The 24,719-nt window shown below is 37.4% G+C and overlaps 1 protein-coding gene across 1 annotated transcript in view; it reads right to left on the bottom strand.

Moving 5' to 3' along the window:
- Positions 1 to 24,719, bottom strand: part of LOC113527682 (E3 ubiquitin-protein ligase rnf213-alpha) — a 37,322-nt gene that overhangs the window by 1,973 nt on the left and 10,630 nt on the right. Inside the window, exons 13-62 of the mRNA XM_026915708.3 lie at positions 24,350 to 24,499; positions 24,172 to 24,270; positions 23,934 to 24,056; positions 23,651 to 23,840; positions 23,383 to 23,556; positions 23,094 to 23,246; positions 21,212 to 21,843; positions 20,902 to 21,061; positions 20,288 to 20,505; positions 19,792 to 19,929; positions 19,457 to 19,618; positions 18,103 to 19,339; positions 17,786 to 17,970; positions 17,544 to 17,699; positions 13,864 to 17,454; positions 13,637 to 13,767; positions 13,413 to 13,508; positions 13,200 to 13,321; positions 11,750 to 11,872; positions 11,610 to 11,629; positions 11,368 to 11,521; positions 11,136 to 11,271; positions 10,775 to 10,966; positions 10,532 to 10,662; positions 9,801 to 9,958; positions 9,469 to 9,678; positions 8,339 to 8,523; positions 7,911 to 8,031; positions 7,282 to 7,382; positions 7,010 to 7,192; positions 6,703 to 6,869; positions 6,423 to 6,525; positions 6,115 to 6,229; positions 5,807 to 6,011; positions 5,472 to 5,659; positions 5,215 to 5,337; positions 4,998 to 5,108; positions 4,645 to 4,884; positions 4,446 to 4,518; positions 4,241 to 4,275; positions 3,143 to 3,243; positions 2,853 to 3,009; positions 2,572 to 2,752; positions 2,400 to 2,494; positions 1,472 to 1,723; positions 1,217 to 1,349; positions 998 to 1,078; positions 680 to 860; positions 357 to 558; positions 43 to 120 (exon numbers count right to left, since the gene is read on the bottom strand). Of these exons, the coding sequence (XP_026771509.3) occupies positions 43 to 120; positions 357 to 558; positions 680 to 860; positions 998 to 1,078; positions 1,217 to 1,349; positions 1,472 to 1,723; positions 2,400 to 2,494; positions 2,572 to 2,752; positions 2,853 to 3,009; positions 3,143 to 3,243; positions 4,241 to 4,275; positions 4,446 to 4,518; positions 4,645 to 4,884; positions 4,998 to 5,108; positions 5,215 to 5,337; positions 5,472 to 5,659; positions 5,807 to 6,011; positions 6,115 to 6,229; positions 6,423 to 6,525; positions 6,703 to 6,869; positions 7,010 to 7,192; positions 7,282 to 7,382; positions 7,911 to 8,031; positions 8,339 to 8,523; positions 9,469 to 9,678; positions 9,801 to 9,958; positions 10,532 to 10,662; positions 10,775 to 10,966; positions 11,136 to 11,271; positions 11,368 to 11,521; positions 11,610 to 11,629; positions 11,750 to 11,872; positions 13,200 to 13,321; positions 13,413 to 13,508; positions 13,637 to 13,767; positions 13,864 to 17,454; positions 17,544 to 17,699; positions 17,786 to 17,970; positions 18,103 to 19,339; positions 19,457 to 19,618; positions 19,792 to 19,929; positions 20,288 to 20,505; positions 20,902 to 21,061; positions 21,212 to 21,843; positions 23,094 to 23,246; positions 23,383 to 23,556; positions 23,651 to 23,840; positions 23,934 to 24,056; positions 24,172 to 24,270; positions 24,350 to 24,499 (12,252 nt within the window). The remainder of the gene's footprint in view (positions 1 to 42; positions 121 to 356; positions 559 to 679; positions 861 to 997; positions 1,079 to 1,216; positions 1,350 to 1,471; positions 1,724 to 2,399; positions 2,495 to 2,571; positions 2,753 to 2,852; positions 3,010 to 3,142; positions 3,244 to 4,240; positions 4,276 to 4,445; positions 4,519 to 4,644; positions 4,885 to 4,997; positions 5,109 to 5,214; positions 5,338 to 5,471; positions 5,660 to 5,806; positions 6,012 to 6,114; positions 6,230 to 6,422; positions 6,526 to 6,702; positions 6,870 to 7,009; positions 7,193 to 7,281; positions 7,383 to 7,910; positions 8,032 to 8,338; positions 8,524 to 9,468; positions 9,679 to 9,800; positions 9,959 to 10,531; positions 10,663 to 10,774; positions 10,967 to 11,135; positions 11,272 to 11,367; positions 11,522 to 11,609; positions 11,630 to 11,749; positions 11,873 to 13,199; positions 13,322 to 13,412; positions 13,509 to 13,636; positions 13,768 to 13,863; positions 17,455 to 17,543; positions 17,700 to 17,785; positions 17,971 to 18,102; positions 19,340 to 19,456; positions 19,619 to 19,791; positions 19,930 to 20,287; positions 20,506 to 20,901; positions 21,062 to 21,211; positions 21,844 to 23,093; positions 23,247 to 23,382; positions 23,557 to 23,650; positions 23,841 to 23,933; positions 24,057 to 24,171; positions 24,271 to 24,349; positions 24,500 to 24,719) is intronic.

Genomic DNA, 24,719 nt, shown 5'->3' with positions numbered 1-24,719 from the left:
ATTGTAAAGTGATTTGAATTGAACTGCATGTGTGTTTCTTACCTGAGCCACTTTTTCTCTTATGTCTCTGAATATATTCTCATAATTGCGTTCTTGTCTGCTGACCAGAGTGGGAATTCCCTGTAATAAAAATTATAATACGTGGTGAAAATCGCAATATATTACAATATGATATGCTATAAATACTCTTTTGTTTGTATTCTTCTTCATACTTTTGGATGCTAATGCACCATATTTTTAAAAAATTACAATATATTACAAGATGTTTATATTGTTTTTACTCCTATACATATTACAGTCTGCAAACATGCAGGAGGATTCAAATGTTTTGTCACTCATCATTGCTGTTCACTTACAGTCAGTGTGATGTGGGGTTTGCCTTGTAAGAAGCGGGTGAAGACCTGTTGCTGGATCTTGGGTAGATCATATTCAGACACTGTCTCCTGACCACGCTCCATGCTGTACTGGCAGTTAGACAGTACCAGGGGGAGCAGATCTCTGTCCACCTCATACCGGATCATGTGCAGGTCACTCACCTCTGCAAGGCTTACCAGGTAGCTGTGCAGGAGGACAACCACTCAATATAATTTGCTATTATATTTATTACAAGAGGAGTATTAAAATCATTCCTGTTCTAAAGTATAAAATCCTATTAAAATCCTAATAAAGTATCCAGTACCTGTTATTCTCCCCTGTGTATTGGCTTGCTGCGCTGACCAGCTGGTTATGCAGAGAGACCAGGTAACTGAGCAGCGCAGTAGCACACAGCCCCGCTCCCTGCCTCCGAGGAATCAGCACTTGCAACTCGCTACCCTCATCAAGATCCACACTGCAATAATCTCCTGGAACATTCACCTCATCTACACACACACACAAAGCACTTGACTACATATGACATTCTAACTCTGAGTAGGAGTTTTAGACTGTGCTTGTAGGTGTCAGGGTAAGGATGCTCAGTGAACGGTTGTTCTCTAAATAGTAGATGTGTAACACTCACAGTTGGCCAAGGACGTCCGCAGCTGATTCCATGAACTCAGGAAAATCTGAATGCGCTTTTCATACCAGCTCTTTATGGATGCTAGTGAAGCACAAAATATTACATATTGTTTAGCCTGGCAAAATTTGAAAGTGATACTTAAATGTGTCTACAAACTCTTCATACATCAAGCTACTTTATTTCCAATGTGTGCTAAATATAACATAAAAGAGAAATTACCAGATGGTTGTTTATCAGTAAAATCCCTAATTGTTCCAGAGATCAAATCAGGCACATTCTGAAACTTTTTAACTAGGGTTCTCTGCAGAGCCAGTATGTCTGGAAGGAAGCTGACCAGCCGGAATTCAGGCTCCTTCACAGTAAAACAGAGAAGGCAGACTTAGTGCAACACCTTTGTCATAAAACTACAGCTAATTTCCACACACATGACATATAGCTGGGCTAAAGAAGCACTGAAATGAAAATGCAAATAACCTTCTGTAGAAACCTCCAGAGTAGAGGAAAGTAATCTTTGCCATCATTCTGCTCAACGATGTGTGTGAGGCTAAGCAGAGAGCCCTTCTCCCTGCAGCTCCATACAGCAGAGCTGTGAAGTACAGATTGCTGGGGCAGGGAGGACAGGAACATCCGTGGGTTTCCGCACATCAGCTTCAAGATGGGATCAGATGACACACGGGCATCACCCCTCATGGATTCATTCACCTTTTTGAGCTTACGTTCAAGCTTCTAAAATCCAGCATGAGAAAAATCTTAGGAATCAGCTTTCATGACCATGTAAATTAAGTAAAAATTAAGCATAAGATTGTAGTGTGAGTGGCATTTTGATCACAAGTGCAGGAAGGTTTTGAAACATAGTGTTTATATCAGCCAATTTCTCTGCCTTTTGATGGCAATCAGACAATCTATTACTTTTGTTAGATATTAGGTTATAGGTTGTTCCGTGTCTAGTGACGCACCAACTTACACCAATTTATACTTAGTAGCCAACCGAGTTGTTTGTTCTTATTTGTTACAAACAAAATAATTTAGTCAGTTATATTTAGCAGTGGCTTATTTATATTAAAACTGGACAGTATTTTTTAGGATTTGCTTGAAGTCAGGAAAATTCTGCTCTTGTGTCTGCATCCCAGTAAACAACAATTTGTTATCCACCCATCTTCACCATTTAGATGATTTCATTCTGGTCTAGAAAGTTCCAAAATGAAATGGGTGAAAATGGGAAATTGGCTTATTCATAACCAAATTAGCAATATGTCCAGTGTTATACCATTAATTTACATTTGCAGCTACATGAAAATACAGCACTTGAGTTTACATCAAAATCAAAATCCACTATATATTTCTCTATATATTAACTGGACAAATGTAGTGTCCTAGTGCTGTGCAGCAAATCAGGGCTTGCCTTCAATTTGGGAGTAATGACATTATGAGCCAAGGTGATCTCCCAGGCATTTCTGGCTTCCTTGGTTGAGAGGACATTATCATAGCCAGCAGGCCCTACAAAGGACATTTTCACAGGTTACTAAAGAAATTAAGCACTTGTTGCAATCATCATCTTATATAACAGGTCTTACATTGAACATTCTGAGGAGGTTCCACGGCCCAGCTGAGCATCAAGTGTACAGTAGTGACTGTGTCGTCAACACCTTTTCCCAGAGCCCTGCCTAGATGCTCCAAATCCTTCATCAGATGCCTTATCAAAAACTCACAGGGATCCTGTACTGGGGGTTGGATGATCTGTGCAATATACTGGGACTTTATAGCACAGGGAAAAGTATGCAGACATGTTTTAGTGTAAAGGAACTATGAATGTATGGAATTAGCTTTGATTATTGCAGTGCATTAGTGAATATACCTGATGTTGTTCTGATGCTCCAAGCAGCATGGCCAGATGGGTCATCGTTCTGACCAATGTAAAGGGAGTCAGAGACAAGCTTTTTGTATCCAGTGCATCTGGGTTATCTCTCCTCTGTGGGTCTCCTAGAATGTGGCCTGTCTGGGTTCGATCCCCTCTAAAAAGAAAGAACATGATTTACTAGTATGAGATGCTCTAGGTATTTTAATCTTTCATTTTAACTAAAATCTCATTGTTTTATTTCACATTTACACCACAAAAGCTTTGTCTCAATTTATTGGATGACTCACTCTTGACGCATTTTACTGAAACCTTTGACGGGTTGATGACTGATTCCTCCCACAGTTGCGTCGCACTCTAAACATCTCCCCAGCCGAGTAGGCTTGCCACACTGCAGAAGACAGCAGTGATCAATCTCCTTTTATCTCAAATTCAACATTACAGTCCACAATATAAGCTTAGTTAAACAGCTGTTGAATCCTAGGCAGAGAAGTTCATAACAGGTTCATAAACATGTGACTCTTTACATTCCATTTACTCTACATAGGCAGGGTCTTCCAAAAGGTTTATCACTAATTACTAAATTACATTATTAGAAATATATGGGAAAATATTTTAAAAGATATAAGAGCCCCAAGCTAAAGAAAAAGAACACATAAATTAAACCATCAGATTGTGATTCAAAATCATTAATAAAAAATGTCATGGGAAAATACCCAAGAACTACCAATGAGCTGACAGAAAGATATATGCATCAGAGGTTTATATTGCGTCAACTATATATTAATTAGGTAGGTTTGCCTATGTTTATTTGCATGACCATTTTTAATTACTCACAAAATTACTCACTACAAATTCTTATAAAACAATAGAACATGTGGTGTTTCTCTCAGTGAATATGTCCTTGTTTCTGGTTTTGTTAACTAATTTAATCTGAAGCTTTCCCCAGCTTTCCTCAAAGTACATTCTTTTTAATCCTTGGACAGCCTTTTGGCACAAACTGTATGTCTTTTCAAAATATGGTAAAAATCTCATTCTTAGTCAAAACTGTAACTGGCGAGAAACTCCGAAAGTGAAAAGTTGTGTTGATCAATTAGACAAAACGGTTTAAAACATGTTTAAACCCATAAATGTTCATATTACACCAGGACAAACTATTATTTAATTTCTAGCTTTAATTTATATTTATAATGGCTATTTTTGAACTCAAATTTCCGAACAAATTTCTGTGACACTTGGTAAAATTTTTACCAGCTTAATTCAGTTAACAGCTTTAATAGCTTAAAGCAGTGAAACTGCTTAAATATCACTACAAGTTTATAGAACACCATAGAGGCTTCAAAGAATGTTATTATGGCGCAAAACAAATGATGACAGCTACAGCTTACCTTGTCAACAACACATGGGTGGCCATTGGGACAGGCTATGAGAGGGTAAAAATAAACAGGATAAAACCTCTAAACTCTCATAAAGATTATTAAATTCAACCTAATTCCAAAATAGGACAAGACATTGCACTACTGAAACCATTTAAATTGTGTTAGACCCAAAAAAATATGATTTACAAAGAGCGAAATTGTTTGTTCAACTTACTATACCAGGTGTAACCAAGAACCTTCTTTGCTGTGGCCAGCATGTCTTCAGGCATTGTGGGTATAAATGCCATCTGTACAAAATGACAAAGAACAATATATAGATACATATGTATATTGTAGAAGGCAGATGAATGCAAAAATCAAATTTCACAGAATTCAGTGGACTAGTGTAGTAAGGGAAACAGGATCACATGTACCCGCATGGTAGCAGGGGAAAATGCCAGTTGTATAAGGGGAGACAACACTCCCTCAATCCCACACAACAGTACAGCCTTCAGATGGATGCTTAGCTCTGTGATGGTGAGCTTTGTGCTTGATTGATGCCTGTCAACAGTTAGGCTTCCCAGTCTGTTGTTTAACAGAGTTTCAGCAAACACCTTCATCTCTGGGGTGAAATATTTTAAGCCATGGATGTAATCCTCGAGGGCTTGGCGTTGCTACAAACAATAATAAATACTAGTGATAACTCTACATGGAATATACCTGTCATGAATGTGCTAGATTTTCTGCTGATGACATGATTTACAAATTAAACACAAAAACCTCAAACCTCTTGTTTGGGATGGAGGACTGGGTTGGCTGCTTGAAATAGACTGGTAACTTCTTGGAAAAGGGCCAGAAGGATATAGAGGGCCTTTCTTTTTGGAGTACAAGCACATGTCTATAAATAAATGATACCATATACAATATATGAAATCAGACCCACTGTACCAAGACTTGGAGCAAATAAAAAACAGGCCAAAAAGGAAAAAACATAAAATAAATACCTCGACGGCTTCACCTATGGTTTGTGCTCTACCCTCAATTACAGCCTTTGCAACTGCCTCACGTATAGTTTTATAATCTTCGCCATACACAAGGTACTGGTCCACATGGCCCCCATGCTCTTCCTGGAATACATAAGGTTTCAACATATTAGATGATTAAGTATTAAACTCAAAATCAGAACTGGTTCAGTAATTTTAACATATACACTATATAGGGAATATACTGTATGTATGGTACATAATAGGTATTTAGCTACCTGTTCTCTGATTTCTTGTGGAAAAAGCCAGTGGAACTTAGCTTCCTTTTGCATTCCCCTAGCAGCTTCAACTCCCTGCAAGCTGCAAATCTTTCTGATCAGGTACACTCTGTACCAGTCATTCCCGCTCTTTTCACAAAGCTCTGTCACTGTGTCTAAGAACTCCTCCTGATGTTTCTCCATACTCCCTAATAAAGACATAAAGTGGTACAGGTGAGACCCATGCATAGTAGCCATCATCTTCTCCATCCACCATTGCATTCTCCATTTAACAGGCTGCTAATAGTACATCAATCTACATAAATCTACACCAGCTTTAGTTTTGTGGAACTAACCATTGCCTGGTAATGTGGTGAGCAGCTGAGCACCTATGTCCAAGCATATACGCAGTCTTGCAATCTGCTTCAGGCTCTCTATGGAGATCTCCTCTGTGGCCACCCTGCCTGTGTGCAAAACATAGTGCAGGACATCCCTTCCCTCTTGCAGGCACGCCCTCTGCTTATCCATGCAGCTCAACTGCTTTTTCTCAAACATCGAATCCTAAAAATCAAGAATCAGAATCAAGAATTCAGCAGCGCTGTGATACAAAAGTATATGTCACATCTGGAGATTTTAAAATGTAGTTTTTGACCAGTGTTTTCACCTCAAAGCAATTGATGTACAAAGCATACAGTTCAGTTTTATCTGTGCCATCCAGAATTTTGCTCTGTAGAATAATCGTCAAGTGCTGTTCGAGGTATTCTCTCACCTCATCAAAGCTGGAAAAATATGTGACACATAGATATTAACTTCTTTATTCAGTAATATCTTCTCCACAGAGCAGATTGCTCAAAGTACACATGATAAATCCACACAGAGAAGTGTTTTTGGTGAACTAATGTGACAAGCAGCTGGGTACCATATAATCATTGAGCAAGAGGCATTCTGTAATTCATACATATGCGTACCTACCTGTATTTCAGCAGGAGTTTAAGCACCATAGACCTTATAACAGGATTTCTGTCCACACACTCATTGAATGGTGACAGTGCTTTGGTGTGGATATGACTTTGTGCTGATAGAGAAGATAAGAAAAACATCTTACTACAATCTACAATTTGCGGTATAGTACAGTAAGGTATTGTATATCCTACACTGGATGTACAATTGTATATCCTATACTGTAAGTAGAAGTTTATTGTATACATATATATACAGCAAACCAGCGGTAACCACATACAAGGTAGCTTACCATGAGACAAGGAATCTGGCTTTGCCTCAACCATGAGGAAGGACAATAGATGTAGAATGACAGCTCTGGATGGAGGAGAATTGTCCTTAAAACAAACCGTGGACACTACCTCTATGAAAAAGGCGTTGCACCGTTGTCTGAACTGGGCATTTAATTTGAGACATGCTCTGTAAAATCATCATACACAGATTATTACATGTGCACGAGTAATAGATTTGACGCTATTTGAGAACAAAAATGATCAAAACTAACCTATTTAAAACTACTGTTGAATTAAGACATGAGTGTAGAAACAGACAAGACTCACCGAACATCCTCGGAGACTTTCTGCTCAAAGTCATCTGGCACAGGTTGGGTACACAGAGCACAGAACATCTGGCCTGGAGTAAGCCATCTTCTGATGCAAGGCTGGCAGAAAATATGATTGCATGGCAGTTCCACAGGGTCTTGAGGTTCTACCCTACATACAGGGCACGTCTGGAGGCCAAACCTTAGTTGGACAATGATTTAATACATTAAAATTAGACTAAAAAAGAGACTGAATCTGATAGGTCAGAGGAGCATCAGTGGACGTCTTACTTGAATATGAGATCACTTGCTCTTTCCTTGCAGGATCTGAGTATGTCAATCACAGCCAGAAAGGTTTTCTCCAATTTCATGTCTGAGTTTTTCTCAAGTACCTGTGACAAAAATGAGAAATGAAAACATAACCCAATGGTACTACTTGACATGTAGCTATATAAATTTATCTCAGGTGCAAACCTAAGAAGTCTTAGGCTATTTTTTATCAGTGAGGAGGATCATTTCTATTGTATAGCGAAACGTCTGATTTGATAGTGGTAACATATTGTGGTATAAAAGTATTAAGTGATAGTTTGTACAGAATATCTTTGCATGTGCAAAACCAGTTAAACAGCCATTGACTGTACTGAAAATGTTTCCCTGGATCTAGGGATTGAAGCATAATAAAACTATAAGTGTCAATGCATCATAATATATGCTTCAGCCAGTCTGGGAGTTTGAAAACACTGATGTAGGTTTAAGTAAAACATACATAAACCGGTTTGTCTTTATATCAGATTTTGCAGTTATAAATATAGATGGTGCTATACTGTAATGTTTTCACACTATCACTTGAGAAATGAGTAAGAAATATTTTGCTGGGTATGTGTGTGTGCTGCTCATATAAATGCAGTATCAATCCTCACCTTCCCTAGGTTTCGAGTGCACTCTATAACCAGCAGTTTTAGCCTCTCGTCTTCAGCCTCAAGATCCAATAGTATGTGCTCCACAAACAGAGCCAGGGTGAAGATGCGTCTCCAATGATTTCTGACACACACATTATAAATATAATAAGTACAAGTAGTGTAAGAAGAAAATGGAAATATTTATAATTGTACTACTAGTTATAAAGCACAATGATTTATGTAAGACAAAAAGATAAAAGAGCACTATTATTATAGGAATAATCTAATTTAATTTACTTTAATAATCTAATCTTCTGTTTACACAGATAGCACTGAGCTGAGGAAACTATCAAACTATGTAATGAATCATCATTAATGAGTAGATGAAAAATTATCACTGGAGAACAAAGCAGTTGCAAATTGAACGTGATTGTCCTGTTGAAGCTTACTGGATAACCTTGACCATCTCACGACTCCTCTCGCCATACTTCTTAAGGCTCTGTTCTGAGCACACCACTTCAATAGGGACTTGAAGTTTCATCACTTGCTTCAGCCAGTGTTTCTGGAAGTCCCGGTTTAATTCCTGGGGCTCTAGGTGCTCCAGACAGGCAAGAGCACCATACACATCTAAAACCTTTAAAAAATATATCACATATGTTTTAAAATAATAAATTTCCTGGAAGAAATTCTGTCCCCACAAATTTTAAATAAAAAACCCTTCATATTTTTCCTTCTGCCGAGCTACACTCCTGAGCTGCCGGTGATCCAGACCTCCCCCCCTTCACTCTGGACCTGTCCACCGGCAATGCTTCATACTGCCACGAAAACGCTTCAGCTGTTTTCCATGGACTACACCAACACACATTGTGCTCACACACACGCACACTACAGTGTAAACCCATATGAGGATGGGTTCTCTGTTGAGCCTGGTTCCTCTCAAGGTTTCTTCCTATCACCATCTCAGGGAGTTTTTCCTTGCCACCGTCGCCCTGCTTGCTCATCAGAGACGGCACACACACACACTTCACTTTACTTTTGTTTGTGTAAAGCTGCTTTGAGACAATGACCTTTGTAAAAAGCGCTATACAAATAAAAATGAATTGAATTGAATTGAATATCAATATTATATGTCATTACATACCCAACAGGAAACATAATATACAAAATTATCAGTTGTTACTGATAGAGTAGTTATATGTTACTAATAAAAGAACTACTAAGTATCATCAACCCAGTATAATGATATTACAGTAAAGTATAAACCATAACAGAGGACCTAGTGAGAAACTGCAACTAGATACAGTGTTACAATGGGAGAGCTTAAGGCTCTGATAACAAATTGTGTAATTGAAGACTGTAACTGCTATTCATAAGCTAGTTTTTGTATTATGTGTTTTTTTTTTGTCTGTATTTTTATGTCTGTTTTTGTGTGTTTGACTTTTAAGTTTGTTACTCTGTAATGGCGTGCCGTCTTGGCCAGGTCTCCCTCAAAAAAGAGATTTAATCTCAAGGGACTTCTTGGGTAAATAAAGGTTAAATAAATAAAAATCTATAAATAAGACACTTAAAATGATAGTACCATCTCAGCTGTTTGCATCACATGTGGATTTCCCTGTAAAGACAGGACCACTTGAGGAAGGATGGATATCATCCTGGAGAAATTTTGCAGTCGTTTCTGGAACTCATGGTAAGCGGTGTGGACGAGTGGCAAGGAGGGTTCACTTTCCACTGAGCTGCCTCGCCTCCTGCTTAACTCATTCACACAGCTCGTCATGGCGGCACACAGCAACTAGAAAGGCCAAATCAACAATCACTATAAAACGATGATGCTAGATAATAGAAGAACAGTGTAACCCTACGAAATGTGTTCAGTTACAAAAATAATAAAACCAAAACACTGAATTAGCTTACTTGTTGTTCACCAACAGTTGAAACTTTCATTGTTAAAGCAACAAAATCTTGAAGATATCTTTGGAAAAATTCTTTCTGCATTTTTTTGTCGACTTTTTCAAAATATTCGCCTAGTACAGTCCGCTTGAAGACCTCCTCAAACTGCTTATGGGACTGATCTAAGGGGGGAAAAAAGCTCTGTTTACAATATTGTTAATCATATTAACACTGGCCACTTTATTAGGAACACTTGTACATTTGCTCATTATTACTCATTATTTACTCATTATTGATTATTATCTAATCAGCCAAACAATTGGCAGCAGCATAATGCATAAAATCATGCAGATACACATATATTTTGAAAAAGACTGGAGCAAGAACATGCAATGCATGCCAGTTTCAATGAGCCTGTGCTCACTCATCCACCTCTAGGTTTGATGTGTTGCACATTCTGAGATGCTTTTCTGCTCACCATGGCTATAAAAAGTGATAATTTGATTAAACCTTCCTGTCAGCTTGAGCTAGTCTGACCATTCTCCAGTGTCTTCTCTCAGAACTGTGTTTCCACCTGCAGAACTGCCAGAACTGTTTTTTTTTTTCCTTTTGTGTAAAGTTTCTGTGTAAACTTTGGAGACTGTTGTGTGTGTGAAAATCTCTGGAGATCAGCTGTTTCTGAAATGATTTTATGCATTGTGCTTTCATTATTCAATAACATTCAAAAAAAATGAGACGTATGAAAAGTCAGTCACCCTCTCTATGTAAGGTGTACTCCCAGAGGTCATCTAAAAGATCTTTAATCCTCCAGCTAAAGGGCATAGTGCAGGACATAGTTCTTCCTGCTGACATATGGCTTTGGATCAGGATTGTCTGTGACTCGGAGCTGTGCACAAACAGTTAACTTTTTTGTAAATTCATGACAATGATCACAGTACTGTTTTTGTGGTTGAATTAACATATGGTTATACAATACAATAAAAATTATGATAACTCACATTTGCCCAGTTTGGATGTATGGTATATCCAGCACTGCTTTGTGTTCAAATATGAGAAGCCACAAATTTTTTACTTCATCCTGACTGTTACTGTCAAGCAGAAGGTCCAGATTACGGTTACGGTCGATGACAGAAATCAGCTGTGCCAGGAAGGGAGTGACCACTGTCTGTACTCTACGCCACAGGGTGTGTCTATCAACAAATATTCACAAAATAGTACAAGCATTAAAGTTAAAACAATACTGTACAATAAACGTGTAATCACAAATAAAAATGTTTGCTCTTTATGTAAAATGTTAGGTTCATAAAAAAAAATTATAAGGCTATACAGTGTTTCTGTTCCTCAGTAGTGTGTGCTTACTTAAAGGTTCCTCCCTCTTGGAGAGCCTCAATATTTGATGCTTCCCTGGACACCCAGTTTTTGGGCATATCTGCATTGTCCTCACGTATTTTCAACAAGAGATGAAGGCGCTTTTTCAATGTCTCCATGAACATAACTATTGCATAAGAGAAAATATTCTATATTAAAATGATGAAATTCTTCACCAAAATGAGACACAGGAGAATAGAACCTCGATAGAAAACAGACATACCTTTCAGTTTGTCACTGTTGTCCAAGAGTGTAAGCAAGATGTCCACTCTTCTTGTACTAAGACTTCCTCCATCTTCAGAATCCTTTAGCATGCCCACAGAGCTCTGGATACAACTGTGCAGCAGCGCTGTTGTATCAAACACCTTCTCCAATGCCTAAAACACAATTAGTGCTCATATAGCTTAATTGATTATGGCTTAAACAAATAATGAATACTGTTTATTACAATGATGCTATACTTACCAAATCATCAGAATTTTCTTCTATAAGAAAAACAACAAAAACAGCAATTAAAGATTTAGGAATCTTTAAAAACTAAAAAAAAAAATTAAAGAAACTTTCATATTCAAATAATGATTCTGAAAATTTATATTGAATAATACCAGAAGTTTCCATTGTAATTTCCTCAAAGAGCTCACAAATGGACACATTTCTCAGATTCTGGACATCTGATACAATCTCTTGAGAACTTCTAAGGTCATCAATATGAACTGACATCCAATGCCCTATAAAAACCAAAATGCAAAAAAAACCAAACAATAAAATGTTCACGATTTGGTATGTACTATATTATACACTCATACAAGCATCCATATTTACATATGAATGCATATAATCATACTGTTTAGGTGGTGGATCATTCTTAGCACAACAGTAACACAGAATTTATAGTGTGTGTGGCACTGGTACGAGTATATTAGGAAGAACAGTAACATTGGGATTTCTTAACAATGTGTTCACTTAGACAACGGCCACTTAATTAGACATACCCATTTTGTTCATCTACCATTTTAGCAGCTCTGACAGTAGTTCTAGCTACAAAGAAAATCACTTTTTATATTAATGCTCTCTTTCTAATATGCTTTTGTTTTTATAGTAACAGCTCATTCACAGGAACTTGTATAACAGATGGCCCATGTAATTTAAGATTAATAATAAATGGGTTAAAAAATGTGTTGTTATTTAAGACAAAGATAGAAATGTTGATATGGTGAAGGTTTTTGTAAGGAGACATTTAAGGAGTCTCCCGTGCCAGTGCTTTATAACAGTCAGCACAGAGGATTTTGTGTTTTCTGGTTTCTTAGTAACATGTCAAGTTGTTTTTTTTTTTTTTTTGTCTTATTTACTTTATGAGAAAAGAAAAAAAAAGTAGAGGCTGGTGAGGGAACAACTGTTTATAGCTGCTATAGTGAAAATGATAACAGGAGCTAACTGAACATCATGCCGTTCTTTAATTAATAAAACAATGTAATCGCTGACAAATTGCTGTGGTGCATGAGGAATTAAACACCTGGGGATGTGCTGATATAGAAAAATAATCAAGTTCAGGGAGGGCCGCATCACATCACCCCATCACTACTACGTTTCCTAAAACAGCATGCACCATTGGGATTTATTCCTTACTTTAATCACATTCTAGCCCTTCTTCAGAGCTCAGTTTGAGACCACAGAATTGCTTTTTGACTGAATATTTTGATCGTTAGTCTATTCTCATATAAAGCCAGCAACACTGTTCCACCTGATATACTCATACCATCATAATAGCCATAAAGATGCTACTACTAGTTCAGTGTCACTGCTGTGCTGAGAGAGGTCCACCGCCCTAATAACATGTGGTTAGCAGTGGTCCTATGGTGGTCCCTTTCCACTGATGGAGAGAGGATGACAAACTATGCATAGTAAAAGATTAAAGTCAGGTTCCACTCTATAATTGAAAAATGCCTTTATATGACTAATGAGGTTAGATACATAAGATGTACATAATAATGTGACCACTGAGTGAATGATTCAGCATACATATTTCATATCAAAATTAAGTAAAAATAAATTAACCTCCTTGAAATCCAGTGTAGAAGGTTCCACCCTCCATTCTTGGTAGTTTGATGATGAAATACACAAACACCCTACATTCATCTGTATGTTTTGATCGGATGACTTCATTCATGGAGGAGTACCTGCATGGAAACCCAGTAGTTTTTACAATTAAACATTTTAATCACTCTGTGATCAGCGTGATTAGTATATGTCAGGAAATGTACCGCCCACCTGGCAGATGCAAGAAGATTTGCACTTGCTGAATCCTCCCCAAAATCCATTTGAACTAGAATGATCTTATCTGCACACTGTGTGTCTAGGAATTGCCTGAAAAGACAATTCACAAACAAATTAAAGAACAAAAAATCCTTTTTTCCCCCTGTGTATATGACCATAGTGAATAATCTTATCCATATTGAGCAGATAAGGTAAATTACTGAGGGACAATTTTATACCTTATTTTTTTGAGAAAGGAAAATTCTGTCTCAAACTGTCGCAGTGACAGGTGATCAATGTTGTAAATTCCTGTTTTGTGCTTAAGTTGCTTAATATCTGCAGCTGTCAACAACCTTGAAAAAGTTGTAACCTTCACAAAGCACACAAAACAATAGTGAATAATCTACAGTAAAACCCATTTCAGAATAAAATGAAACATAGCACAGGAAAAAATGGAAAATCCTACCTCTGTAAAGACATAATGGTTCCGATGCCCCTTTGGGATGTGAGAGGCAATGAATTCTGCCAGAGAGTGGTGTTTCTGTTCCTTAAAGTATGTATTGAACAGTTGCTCTGTCTCTACATCTGGCAAATCAGTGTACTCCAAACGTACCACAGAATCTGGGGTGGCACAATTTAGTAAGACATGCTTGGCTTCCTTTAACAGTTTATCTTGGATGTCTGCATCCTCAACGTCATTTCTCAGTTTCTCCACTACTTGCAGTATCACAGAGGAGCAAGTATCTGAATGGTAACCAATGAAAACGTCTTGTGGCAAGTACTTGTGTGAATTGGAATGCTGATTTTTTGAAGCCACAAAATGTTGGACCCAGCTCTGCAGTTGTTTGACAGTTCCTTTCTGACTACTCATTAGGACACTGTTAATGTCAAGGTAGTGTTTTTCGAGTCTGTTAATTAGTGGAATTGGGAATTGTTTGTAGACCACATCTTTCTCCTCAATGACAATAAGCCGGAAGTCTTCGTGCACTCTGCACTTCACACGGTGTGTTCCAAGACCGAGATCAACATATTTTTGACCACCCAGGAAGACATAGTACTGGTTTAATGCATCATACAGACTTTCGTAAAGATTTTGAAGGTTTAAAAGCACAACAGTCTGGCCAGTTTCCATGCAGATCTTCACACGGTTGATATTCTTGCAGACTTGTGTGTACTCCTGATCTTTAGGAAAACTTGAACCAAAGATGATCTCTGGAAGATTGTTATCCATGAAGATATTTTGCTGAAGAATTTGAAGGCCTGCAAAGTTCTTGGTTAGTATAAGAAGGTAGCGACAATCCTCATTCTGAGCTTTGCCAGTGATGTTTTGCCTTACCAAATCGATAGTACTGAGGTCATCCAAGCAAGGTTTTATGTGAAGTGTTTTTGCAAAGATTTTCAGAGCATCCACATTGTCCAAGCCACTGAAATTTCTCAACACTGCATTCACTATTTGCTCTGAAGAAGGATTAGAATCTCTGGAAACACCATATAGCATCTTGATTAAGCTGTAGTAATCACGTAAGCCAAAAAATCCTTTATCTTGTGTACTGCAGATTTGTAGGTAGGCAACTGCCAAAGGCTTGAAAAGATGCTTGATGTTTTCCAGGACCACTGGTTGCAAAGCACAAATTCCTGTAGCTGTTTCAATGAGTTCATTCTGATCTGGGTCGCCTCGGGAGACAAAGATTCCCCTATTCATTTTGGCTGGGTCCAAAGCCCAGTTTGAGATGCCAATAAACCCAACCTTTTTATGGGGTAGTGGGTCATCATCAATGCAACCTTCTTCCAGTAAGGGGTGAAGGGTTTTTAGAGGCATTTTTGGGGAGTCTTCAGCTAGGCCTATCTCATCTAGCACAACAACAGAGACATACTCTTTTAGATTTTTCCCCTCTTGAAAACGTGCACACTGTTTAAATGTGTTAATGATTCCCTCTGCAGTTGAGTGAGGACTGCACTGGTAGGATGTTAGGTGAATCTGCTTCAGTTTCCTGTATAGTTCACAGTGTGCAGCTTGGCCTTGCATTGCATCTGCCACTAATGTCTTTGACAGAGACTTTGAGCTCCCAGGCTTACCAACCAAGAATAGTGGAATTCGCAGCTCAATGCACACCACCATCATGAACACATTTTCTTTCAATGCCTTATTTTTAGCAATTGTACCACCTAGGGGTACATCATGTATAAGAAGATCCTGTATTTGAGAGATTTCTTGCATTACTTTTTTGGGTTTGTTATAGCTTGGTAAAAATTTGCAAAGTTTTGCCCAAAATTCCTTTTTCTTTTCCAAGCATGCGTGATAGCACACTGCCACTGCCATCAACAGAGCCCATTCAACAGGATCTTTGTCATCTAAAGAGATCGTTTCACCAGCAGCACTCTTTGATTGTTTTTGCTTCTTCTTCAGGAACTCTTCCAATTCTTCAAAAAACATTTTGTAAGTGGTGTAGAACCACACAAATACTTGCATGCAACGTTCAACATCTCTTAAACTGACAAAGCTACATTCATCTTTTCTCTTCCTCATGTAGCACTGTGATACAGATAGGACATCAGTTACCATCTTGATATAGTCTTTGTTGACTGACTTGTTTTCAACCACACTCTTAACAATTTGATGAATGTACATTTTTTCTGTGTTGTCATCAAGCTGCCCAAAGTCCCACACTAACGGAACCATACTTGGAGGCAATGCATGAACTCTGTACACCAGTTGGCGGAGAGGAATAGAGCCCAGTTTATCCTGTGTCTGATTAGCTTTCACAATATATCCCAATCCTGCTCCTTCCAACCTTTCAATCATCGCATCTGAGTGTTTTCTGTAAGGATTGCAAGCAGCAATAATCTGTAGACCAGTTTGGGGTTTAAGTTTATGCCCTTGCACTGAATTGTCACAAAGCACTTCCTTCAGACAACTGATTGCTTCAGTAGTATTGGCTTCATCAAAGAAAATTACTGAATCAAGGTCATGTTTCTCTTTATTCAAGGATGCAATGGACTCAGCTTCTTTTACTTTGGCATAAATGATATCAGGGGTTGTGCCACCATGAACCTTTACCAATTTCATATTGTCTGCAGGGTTTCCACTTCGTTGCAGCTCACACATGAATTTGATAAGTCTTGTCTTTCCACAACCAGTTTCCCCCATGATAATGACAGGAATGCCACATCTGAACCTCATGTGAATTGCCATCATCTTCAATATATTGTCCATAGTGAGCTGGTAGGTCTCATCAGGATCTGATGGCCATTTAACACCAAGAACACTGCACAAATGCTCAATCTTGTCAGCTCTTGGTAAGTCATCAAAATTAATGTTGAAAGGAACCTTGTTATGCTGGAGACCAATATAGAGTTGCTTTGTCATGATATTCTTCCTTATGATTCTGTTTGTTGATGGATCAAAGGCATCAACGCCATTCTCACCATTTAACCTGAGGTGGAAACCAATGAAGGTCATGGACTCATGATCATCATTGAAAAAGATGTATGGATGGGGCTCTGATTCCCATCTCTTCCTGATGCGAAATGGAGCCAGATCTTCTTCGTTAGCATCCCTTAGGTCTACCTGTTGTCTTCCAAGACTTTGATCCGAAATGTTTAACGATGGTGTAGCAAAGTCTTTGGCCATTAAAATCATGAAGTCAACCACAAATTTTCTGAAACCTCTCAGAGTGTCTCCTACAATGTCCATGTTGCAGAAAGTAGATGTCTCACAATCTTGTAACTGAAGGTTAAGGAACCATGCAAAGTTCCTCAACTCTGCCCAAGATGGATCAACAATTCCACAGTAGAAAAACAACATCTGAAGACATTCGGTATGGGAACCTTCAACTCCACAGAAGCTGAAGTTGTCAAGGTCAATCCCCTCATGAAAGCGCTTCAAATACTGATAAGGCCTCTGATAAGCTTCACTTCTGAAATGCTCATCATCCATAAGTGGATCTTCAGTATCAAAGCTTGGATCATCTGTTACTCTCATTTCCAGTTCCAAAACTTCTTTAGGTGGTCTGCATTGCACTTTGGGGAAAACTTCAGTGAAAGCTGTGTTTGAATCCTGTAAATGAAAATATCTTTATATCATATAGGCTATCTCATTTCAAAACAAAGCACCTATTTTTTAAAAAATATAAAAAAAACACTTACTGTTCTAGCAACAGATCTTGGAAGTTCAGCAGTGTGTTGTAGCATCTCAATGACATACAAGTGCTGGCTGCTACGTTTCCACATACGTCCTTCAGTGTCCATTAGATAGCCAAGAACTAATAGTTTAAATAAAAACTCATGCAATCCTTTTTGCACCTAAAAAAGCCACAGCAATTAATAAAAAATTATATTTAAATATATTGCAACAGTTCTTGCTGAATTTCATAGAACTAAATTCTTACCGTTGTTGTAACATCGAAATGAAAGATCACTAGCCCATTCTGGTTTGGTGTGTCAAGCAATGAATGAAGGATACCACTTTCACTGATTATGGGCTCAGTTAAGCGAATGCACTTCATATATGAAGTTCCAGGACTTTCAGATGCCTCAAGCCTTTCATAAAGCCTCTGAACATACAAGGATTTTCCTGAAATAATCAGAAACATTGATGCAATTAATTTTATTTAACTAAATTAATGTAATTAAACTAATGTTGAAAGAAAAAAAAATCCATTTTTCAATTTTCCAATTTTCCAAAAAAAAGTTTTCCATTACTCACCAACTCCTGCTCGTTTTGATGACACAATTCCAACAGATTGCCTGTCTTTGAATACAGTAGCGGCGCTAGCCTGCTCTGCTGGCACTGTGTAGTGTCTACAGAGATACGTTTGGAGTCTCTCTAAGGATTCTCTTGGAACTATGTGCAGCTTGAAATGACTAAATGCTGAGGGGATGTAAGCATGTTCTTGATCCAAGCTGCAAATAATCACAAGTTTGTAATCCCTTCTTGATCCAGAATGAAGTTTGTGGAACAACTGCTCCACAGCATAACTGACTTCATAACTCAAGAGATCAGCATATAACAAGGTGTAGATCTTCTCAGTGATATTTCCAGTGGTGAGGCAACGTCTTAGAAAAAGTTCCACATGCTCATACGGAGTGGTTGAACTGCAAAGTAGGACTTCATCATATGATGGCAGTGGTGCATATTCGCTGGTAGAGTAAACACTGAGACAAGTCAAAAGGATTTCTTCTTTTTGGCAAACTATGAGATTGGGACGACCCAGCATCAGCCCCTTTGGCAACTCTCGTCTTATCTCATTTGATTCTTCATCTGGATATAAAGGCCTGAACTCTTCTTGGTCATCCTCCTCATAATCCCACTTCAAGTTATTGTTCAGCCTCTCAAGAAGTTTCCCTAAACCTGAGATATCCAGGGTATCTGGTAGAAAGGTCTTCATGTCTGTGATATACTTATCCCAAATGAAATCTAAAGTATCTAACCCAGAATCTTTGTCTGAGACATCTTGTACACTTAAGCCTTCCTCAGATATCAAAGAATCTGAATCCTGAAATACAAGGTTCCATGTTTTCCACACATTAGATGTAGAAGACTTAGGGTTGATAAAAGAGAGCATCATCAATGCACACTCATCTAAGTCTTCATTTAAATGTTTCAAAGAGAGCTGTTCGCAAAGATAGACAATTTGCTCAGCAGTGTAATAATTAAGGTAGTAGTTCTCAGATCTCTGTTTTTCCATAAAATTCCTCCAGTCAGTTAGGTACTTTTCCATTTTCTTGCAAAGTTTTGGTAGTTGTTCAACAACATTACCATCTATTGCTATTTTTTCAAGAATGCTACTCAAATTAAAGTCTATAATGATTCTGTGGTTGGTGAGATGATCAGAATTTATGGCACAACAGTTGATTTTCGCTTCCCACTGCCTGAATAAAGGGTTTCCAGCAGAAAGAAGATCAAGAAATATCCCAGCTAGTCTCTGAACATGGTCAAAAACCTTAGGAACAAAAGAACAAGTTTTATTGCACCAGAGTCAGCCAACAAGCAGCTCCTGTCAAATGTCTGTCAAAGGCACACTTATTCTACCTCAGATTTTTTTTTTTTTTTTTTTTACCTCAGTGAAATGTTCAACCTCATTGTTGTGCTCCGCTTTCCCAGACATAAGCATGAGTTTGTTTTGGAGATCTCTAACATCTTCTAAAGAATAACAGCGAATCTCCTGTTCTTCTCCATGTCCCTCAGGGACATAAAGTTTGACAGCGGTTTCCATGGTGATCTGTTGTAGAAAGAGTCTATTTTAAAAATGTACCTCCTAACATAAATTAAATATTTATAATATTCTAAGTGAACACTGCATTTTATCGAACACTTTACTAAAGGAATAAAATGCAGACTAATTAATAACAATTAAATGCAAATTCATATTCACAAAGTAACATAAATATAAACCTTTTTCTGGTTTTGGGCAGTGATGGAATATACTCCTCTTTCATTTATGGCTGTGGCAAAAGAGAGGGAGGACAATTCCACTGAGCCATGACTCTCTTTCACTGACTTTAGCCAATCCAAGTGTCGAGCACTGTCTCTCTATTTATAGACAGTAGATAAAATGCATACATTTCTATGAATTCAAACATACATGATGCAATCAACAGTACTATCAATTCTAGCCATAGTGACTTTATTATGACTGTTAACTTATAATTAACTTTTTACTTTTTAAAAATACTTTTAATTTATATTGTGATGGACAAGTTTTCACATATATTCAGTAGCATGCAAATAACATATCTTTAGCTCAATAAGTCAGATTAAACTTATAAATCCAAGGAAGGTCTTGAAATACTATATACATAGTTAGATTTACAATTACCTGTAAAAGTAACCTGTAAAAACTGAGAACTTTCTTTATAAAAATTTTTACAAACTGCCATATTGTGCATACCAGCTTTTTTGCGATGTTGCTGTCACTTTCCAGGGCTTTCCACAGTTTTTGTAGGGCTCTCTTAAACGCATCAAAATCAGAATCAGCGCTTAGCCCATAAAGCATGGAAGAGTATCCTTGCACAACATCATGGAAACAGGCCACTCGATCGACATCCATAGCATTCTCTCCAGCAGAGATTGTTGCAAGATCAACAAACACTTTAAGCTGACTGATATCTGTGAATGTCAAAGAGTTATAAAATTAGTTCTAATCTAAAATTATTTGATAATTGAGTGATCTAAAATTATGTGAAATTATTTTAACAAAAACAATAGCAATATGGAAACAAATAGAAATCCCAGCTCAGATATCTGAGATATCTGAAACCTTGAGATGTTAAAGTAGAAATCTAAGTTTAAGGCTTAGACAATAAAAAGGAAAGCTAAGTTCATATGCTTTTAGTCATAACTTTCTACATCATAAAGCAGGGTTAAGACAACATACTCCATTTTGAGAATATAAATACAACTAAACAGGTCAGTATTGTCTGGTACAGTACAGCACAATGCAGTACATTCTGTTAATACTAACCGTATTATATTTACAGGTTAAACCCCAGGTTAAGAACTTACCTGGCAAGGCTTCTTTGACCCACTTAGCAAAGTTTCTTCTAAGGCTAAGCTCCTGAAGACACAGTCTGCGACCCTCTGTTATGTCTGCGAGTACATCTTTGGCACTTATTAAGTTGTCATCAATTTGATCCAAGCTTGCCTCCATAAAGTCAGCTTTACTCTGAAAAACAAACAATATTTTAGTAATTACATCTTGCTCCTATATCTTTAAATGTAAATTTATTATGAGTGTTCACATACTGTTCAGCATAAAGGCTCTTTAATTTTAATTATATTTTACATTAGTAATACATTTGCTTTGATAACTCACAACATCAAGCAGTCTGTTAAGTATTTTGAAGTTTCCCTCAGGGCATAGGGCTTCCTTGACATCCATGATTATTTGAGCTGATTCTGCTGCTAAGTGTAGGCCATGGTACTGTTTGATTTGATAGATCCTATCCTTAATCCACCGCTTATTATCTTTAGGGTTTATTTTACACATGATTTCCAGATCTTTTCTAAGCTCATCATATTTGCCCTTATACACCTCAAAGATACTATCGACCATCTGGAACGTTATAGAACCGTCCTTCAAACTGGTGTAGATCATTTGGTATTGACTGTGACAAGGCTCAAATATTTTCACATGGATGAACTCTAGTGTGCATGGCTCCATTTCTCTTATTGGCTCTGTTTCATCACCATCATCATCATCATCATCTTGCTCAGTGTATGAGAGTGTTTTGGCTTGGTTCTCCCAGCACACAGAAAAGATGTAGCTGTCTTTCAAAGCGTGCAGTTGCTTTGCCATCTTTCTAGTGAGATCACACAGGTTGAAATATGTGACCAGTCCAGTCACTTCTGAAGAACTCTCATCGAGCTGATGAACTTCCATGAATTCGTCCAGGCACATCTGCTCCACATTAACTGTATGCTTCTTTTCAAGCTCCTCAATATCAACTGTGAAATATTGAAGAATTTGTTTTAAAATTCCCACAGAAAAAAAATCACATGCCTTCAAGATATTAATGGCATTTATTATTATTATTATTATTATTATCAGTATTATTATTAAATCAGCATGTGTAATGAAATCAAACAAGCATGCAGGACAGGAAAGTTATACGTAGGAGTGTTTTTTATAAAATATGAAACAAGTGAATTACGCATTTTTATACCACAGTCCTGTTGAATGCTGAATTCTGATTGGTCAAATGGTGTTGATTAATTTTCAACTTTTTTTTGATTAACAGCAGGACAGGACAATAGTTCTGTCTGCAAGGTTTATATTAAGGCTTTCCTTCTAATTAATTATTGTTTTTACAGTAACTTACAGACGTAACTATAGAATAGTTGAATAGCTGACTTGTATGGTGGATGCTTCACATGAATGGAATCTTGGAAGAAGTCTCTAGTGTCAGCACATTGTAACAGTCAGAAGTAAAGCTGTAATGTTAAGTTTTCTGTAATGGCACTGTCATCAGGATAGAGTGCTTTTTGGTTTAATGGCAGTACGACTGCCAAGGCTGTCAAGGGAACGAGTGTAAATGATAACAGGAACTAACTTGTTTCATGGATGATCCTGTTACATACATAATGCTACTAGTTAGCCGTAGCTCATTAAGGACTCTTAGTGATGAATTATATCAACATGCCACAGACACGCTCAAATTGCAAAGTTGCAAAGTATTGCAGTTGTTTGTTTTTGTGCATTACTGAGCTGTATATTCTTACTGTGTTCCATTATTGACCTCTGCCTTATAATTCTTACTTCCACTTCTTTCCTTATTTACATACATATAATAGTGTGTATGCCAGTGTGTTTGACCTGTTTGTTTGACTATAAATCACTTGATAATTTCAATTTTGTTGAAATAAAAGCTTGCAACTGTAACCCAAAACCTCAGACTTCCTCATTACAATTGTGTCTATCATGTCTGTATTAAGAATAAGTGAGCATTTTGTGTTATTTGTTGCACTATTTGGATGTTTGTGCACTTTAATAGTAATTCATGGTAGTGTATAAATGATTTGGGCTGGTGACAGGAAGTGAGTTTAACTTGTGTTTGAAGTTTCATATTTCTATTTCTGTGTATATCTGATTAACAATTTGTCCCCTTTCCTCTGCATAATGTGCTGATCTGTTCTGCTTTATTATTATTATACTTTTTTATGCTCTGGAATTACATATAAATAAACAAATAAAATACCTTTGACATGGTTTGGGAGTGTGTGGCACACACGCAGTAAGCATGCAATGAACTCTTTTTCATGGTAGATGTTCTCAACTTCTTCTTTCCTTCTTCTAAGCAGAGTTTTCACAGCTCTGTTGTCTTTGCACCGACCATCATCACACAAAGCATCTGCAGGGAAGTGTAGATCAAGATTTCAATACAATAAAGACCTTGACTAAGATCTTGGAAGTTACATTAAAGTGGGGCAACATGCATATAGTGTGTAAAGCTGAATAATGCTTGTCCGGTAGGTTTGAGTGATTACCAATCCTTAGAAGCTCAGTGAATGCATCCTCTCTCTCCAGAATCTGATTTAGGAGCTTTATTGTAATGTCTCCTTGGATAAATTTTTGTGCAACACAGCTGAATGCAGAGCCTGCCATGGCCATTAGCTCCCTGGCTTTGTCTGTGAGTTGATCAATGAGTTTCCCATTTGCACCTGAGGAAAAACTCAATTTAAAATGCTGTACAAAACACGGACAAATAAGAGTTAAACTAGCAAAGGAGCAGCATGTATCACTGTAAATTCACACCTTGTAGTTGAAAGATTTTGCTTGCTGTGGGCCATGTTAATAGATGTTGTACTACCAGCTCCTCTCCATCTTGACACTTTCCATCTTCAGTCTTTGGCCAAGCTTTGAGTACAATTGCAGATACCAGCTTTCCAAATTTACTTAAGTCATGGTTGCTGAGTTTTTCAAACAAAATCTTCTCAGATCCACTCTGATTTATGAAAACAAGAATGACATTAAGATCATATATCTGTGTAGAGAAATGTTTTTCCTTAACTTTTAAAGGAATGGATATGATCAATACCTGACACACAGAGGTAACAGCCTCTAATGCACAGTTTTCAAAGGAGGGAGATAATAAAGGAAACTTAGAGTTCACTTCTTCTACTTTGTTGCAGTAGATTTCAACCTGATGAATTGGGTTTTCCTAATGACAGTAAAATAGCATGGTGTGTATAAACCAGTGGCATAGTAGATTCAGATATTCTGCACATATTTTGCAAGTATTCAATTAAACATCACAAAAACACTATTTTTCTTACCTGTTTCAGCTTTCCTTCAAACTGAATTAAGAATTTTTTTCTCCATTCTGAGCAAAGCTCCTTGTTATCAAAAGTCAGTGAAATCAGCTTACTCCATGCCTAATTATCAATAAATCACAAGATCACAACTATATTCTTGATTTGTCAAAAATATGTATGAAATGAATAAATTACCTACCTCAAGTTCATGAACATGAGTGAAACTTGTGTAGTTGTACGAGTTGGCTAGTAAATGATCGGGGAAGGTGTTTCGGAGCCATTCTCTTACAGTTCTTTCTGCCTGCAAGAACACTTCCTTGCTCTTCTCTCTCTGGACCTCATCTGATTCCTTTAAAACAACAACTTGTAATGGATTAACGAGATAGAAGCCTGGCACTATAGAGATTGGAATATAATAATTGCTGAAATACGCTCCTAAAATATCTCAGAAAATCAAATATGTTGGCTAAACATGTCACTTCTCAGGAGGGTATAGTTCCCTCAAATGTGCGGGAATATTATTTGGATGAATCCTGATTGAGATCCTGGCCAAGTCAAGAAAGGAAAAT

Source organism: Pangasianodon hypophthalmus, chromosome 12 (assembly GCF_027358585.1).
Source record: "Pangasianodon hypophthalmus isolate fPanHyp1 chromosome 12, fPanHyp1.pri, whole genome shotgun sequence".
Taxonomy (NCBI): domain Eukaryota; kingdom Metazoa; phylum Chordata; class Actinopteri; order Siluriformes; family Pangasiidae; genus Pangasianodon; species Pangasianodon hypophthalmus.
The sequence above is the reverse complement of the archived record's forward strand: the minus strand, read 5'-3'. Positions and strand labels throughout refer to the sequence as shown.